The 3,736-nt window shown below is 42.6% G+C and overlaps 1 protein-coding gene across 1 annotated transcript; it reads left to right on the plus strand.

The window, feature by feature from the left end:
- The first annotated feature begins 2,158 nt into the window (after nt 1–2,158).
- On the plus strand, nt 2,159–3,152 carry LOC114507878 (olfactory receptor 13-like). The gene has a single exon (XM_028525923.2). It carries the CDS (start codon nt 2,176–2,178, stop codon nt 3,106–3,108), a length of 933 nt encoding a protein of 310 aa, XP_028381724.1. The 5' UTR covers nt 2,159–2,175; the 3' UTR covers nt 3,109–3,152.
- The last annotated feature ends 584 nt before the right edge of the window (nt 3,153–3,736 follow it).

Here is a 3,736-nt window from a genome sequence, read left to right on the forward strand (position 1 = left end):
GTGCAGAAGGGAATTGTTTTTGTCTGTTAGTGCTGGGTTCTGCTATGTAGACTTAGCTAATAGGATCATTTAAGTCCCCATCTTGTTTAGAGACACCTAATATGGATCATTTACTTTGATACATTTAGTGGAAAATTCCTTGTTTAAACGATAAGATACATTAGCTGTTTGATAGACATGCTTTAAAGTGTTTCCATTGTCCTGCAAAATTCAGTCATGTTTTCATGAAATAATGGACCAAATTGACCACAAAAGGAGTTTGTTACAGTATGAGTGTCCTGAGGTTTTAATTTTGAAAATGAACTTCTACTTGGTGAGTTATTTGAATGTGAGAATTTTCATCTTTTGAGGCTTTGTCACTCCAAGCAGGTTCTATACACCAGCAGATAGGAATTGTCTTATATATCCTCAGCCAAGGCATGTGGATAAACATGGAATATGTTTAGTAAATGTCTGTGGATTTTTCTTTTGTGTGTTAGCTGTGTGCAGCAGATAGGAGGAAGATGAGATGACAGTCACTGGTCCTTCTGCTTTTGTTTATTGTGTCCTTCATCATAGGACATTTTAGAGATAGCAGTGCTGTCTTCATTCACACCAAAGGTGGCAAGAAAGCTGAAATGAAAGAGGCTAAAACTTTTCTATATATTTAGGGCCAGTGAGTCCTATAGTTGGAAGAGACTTGAGCACATTTTTTGCTCGACTTCTCCCATAACATGAGAATCCAAATCTCTGAGTTAAAGCATTCTCTGACACAAAGTTCAGTCCTACTAAAAGTACCAGTTTTATTTCCAAAGGTGATTCCAACTGTTATGACGTTATTTCTTGCACTAGGATAAAATCATCTCCCAGTGTTTCTGCTGTGAACTCTGATTCTTCCTTTAAAGCAGGGTGAAACCTTCATATTTTTGCGTATCAAACCTGGAAAATATTAACTTATGAGGAAATTTGAATGGAGAATTGATATCTGACCACAATTATGAGTTTTTGTGAGATTCTTATTTTCATGAAATTCAAATGGATGCTGGACAGTAGAAGGATATGGAGTCAGAGACACAAGGAAACATGCAGTAGTTTAATTGATACAGGTCAAACCTCTGAGTTCCCTCCCTGGGTCAAGTCCTTCTGTAAAGATTGATAAACCACATAAAGTAAAGATTTGTGGTGAATAATGTTTTCCTGTTAGAGTTTAGCCATAAGATATATTAAAGGTTCTAAGGTTATGAGTATCTAGTTAGAGCTTTAGCTCTAGCCTTGGATATTGATCAGTAGTTTTTAATCCCAGGCCATGACCCATCAAGAAATCATCCAACCAGCATTTTACTAGTGAAGGAGAGCAGAAAATAACATAGAAAATGGCAAGTAACGTGCAAAAGTGCACATAATAGTAGTTCAAGTGCATATGTGTGCATGATTTATGTATGGAACTGTATACATACCACATAATTTATCCACACATACAGGCATAGAGTATGAATATTCATATAGGGATAAGTGTGTGACAGGTAATATCCGATCATGAAACAGCATGATCAGAGTAAACATCTGTGGGTACAAAAGTGAAAAGACAAAGTTCTCTCCCTTAAATCCAGTTAAAGTTTGGCAGTCTGTCTGCCATGCTCACAAGTTAATTCAAGATGATGCTGCCAGTAAAAATTACAAGGCTAACACATAAGTCATCTAATAAAGGCACAAAACTGTGAGATCCCCTGATAGGAGGATCTCCCACAGGTTCCCCATCCTCCTTCCCACCCTCACATGTGGGTGCAGACTCAGGCCCACAGCCCCCTCCCCACGGTGGCTGTGTGTGCACTGCGGGTCAGGACTCCTGCCATGCAAGCCACTGAAGCAGTGCTGCTGACTGAGGAAAGTGTCCACTGTGAGGGAGGCGGTGGGAGTGTCAAGGTATTTTGAACTGTGGTGGAAGTTTGGAAATAAAGGTAAGATTGACTGAACAGTGTAATAGAACAGTAGCATTTAATTTACCAAGGTGAAAAAAATTCTTTCTGTATCATTTGCCATGCCTAGTATTCACTTAGAAATTGACTAACAGGACAGAAGTGTCACTGAATTTGTTTTGTGTGGAAACAAATGATGACACACACGCGTCTCCATGTTAAACACGTCCTTCAGGCACTCAGACTTGATGAGCTCTCTCCCTTGTTCTTTCCCAGGAAAATGGGGGGCAACCAGACTTCTGTCACAGAGTTCCTCCTGGTGGGATTCCCGCTCAGCCCAAGGACGCAGGTCATCCTGTTTGGGCTCTTCTCCGTGTTCTATGCCTTCACCCTGCTGGGCAACGGGGTCATCCTGGGGCTCATCTCACTGGACTCCCGACTGCACACCCCCATGTACTTCTTCCTCTCCCAGCTGGCCACTGTCGACATAGCCTATGCCTGCAACACAGTGCCCCAGATGCTGGTCAACCTCCTGAGCCCAGCCCAGCCCATCTCCTTTGCTGGCTGCATAACGCAGACTTTTCTCTACTTGACTTTTGGTCACACCGAATGTCTTCTCCTGGTGGTGATGTCCTATGATCGCTATGTGGCGGTCTGTCTCCCCCTTCGGTATTCTACCATCATAAGCTGGAGAGTCTGTGTCACCCTGGCAGTGACTTCCTGGACTTTAGGATTCCTCCTGACCCTAGTAGATGTGGTATTACTCTTACCATTGCCCTTCTGTGGGCCCCAGAAAGTAAATCACTTTTTCTGTGAAATTCTAGCTGTTCTCAATGTTGCCTGTGCAGATACTCACTTTAACAAAGTTGTGGTTTTCAGTGTGGCATCATTGGCACTGGTGGGACCACTGTCTGCAATTGTGGTCTCCTATGGTCGCATTGTGTGGGCAGCCCTGAGGATCCAGTCTGTAGAGGGTCGTTGGAAAGCTTTCTCCACCTGCTCCTCCCACCTTTGCGTTGTTGGGCTCTTTTATGGCATAGCCATGATCATGTGTGTTGGACCCCAACATGGGGACCCCCAGGAGCAGAAGAAGTACCTCCCCCTGTTTCACAGCCTTTTCAATCCTTTGCTGAATCCCCTGATCTACAGTCTGAGGAACCGAGAAGTCAAAGCTGCTCTGAGAAGGAGGCTGGAAAAGGGGAGACCTTCGTGAGAGCCTCACAGATAAAAGGTAACTCAGCTTACAGGGACCCTAGAAGTCACCTTGCTGGCAACTTACACAGGATACATACAGAGATGGTCTAGTTTCAGGGCATTCTTTGCATGTTCTTGAACTGCTCCTGTTACTGCCTACGGAGAAAGACCATCCTGCTCCCTCCCCCCGAGGATGCTGCACAAGGAAATGAGCCCCTCTCTGCTTGGTACGTGCACTTGTAATATTGTCATGCCGGATATTCTGAGTAAGATGAAATAAATTTATATATTCCATGACCAGAATTTATAGATAAAATTTTATAGAATAAATCAAGGTATTGGCAGACTACTTAAAATGTAGGAGTTGAGACTGATTACATAATAATTGAAATATTTTAAATTTAACAACTGTCATCTTCAAAAAATTGGTCTACATTTAAAATATTTGGTTGTTTTCCTGCATATTTCTTGGACACTGATGTTTTCTGAGGCATCAAGAACTTAAATTAGGAAGAGCATGAGCCAGCACTTCAAGGGAAAGAGGGTTAAGGGCGTAACTCTGATGGAACTAACAAGAAGAGAACCCTGAAGGATGCCAGGCTTCTCTCTGGAGAACCTGCCAATGGAGAACATTGGAACTTTCTCTG

This window comes from Phyllostomus discolor, chromosome 10 (assembly GCF_004126475.2).
Source record: "Phyllostomus discolor isolate MPI-MPIP mPhyDis1 chromosome 10, mPhyDis1.pri.v3, whole genome shotgun sequence".
Lineage (NCBI taxonomy): Eukaryota > Metazoa > Chordata > Mammalia > Chiroptera > Phyllostomidae > Phyllostomus > Phyllostomus discolor.

Bases quoted from the DNA above. Each gene is read 5' to 3' on its own strand.
- LOC114507878 (XM_028525923.2), top strand. From the start codon at position 2,176: ATGGGGGGCAACCAGACTTCTGTCACAGAGTTCCTCCTGGTGGGATTC.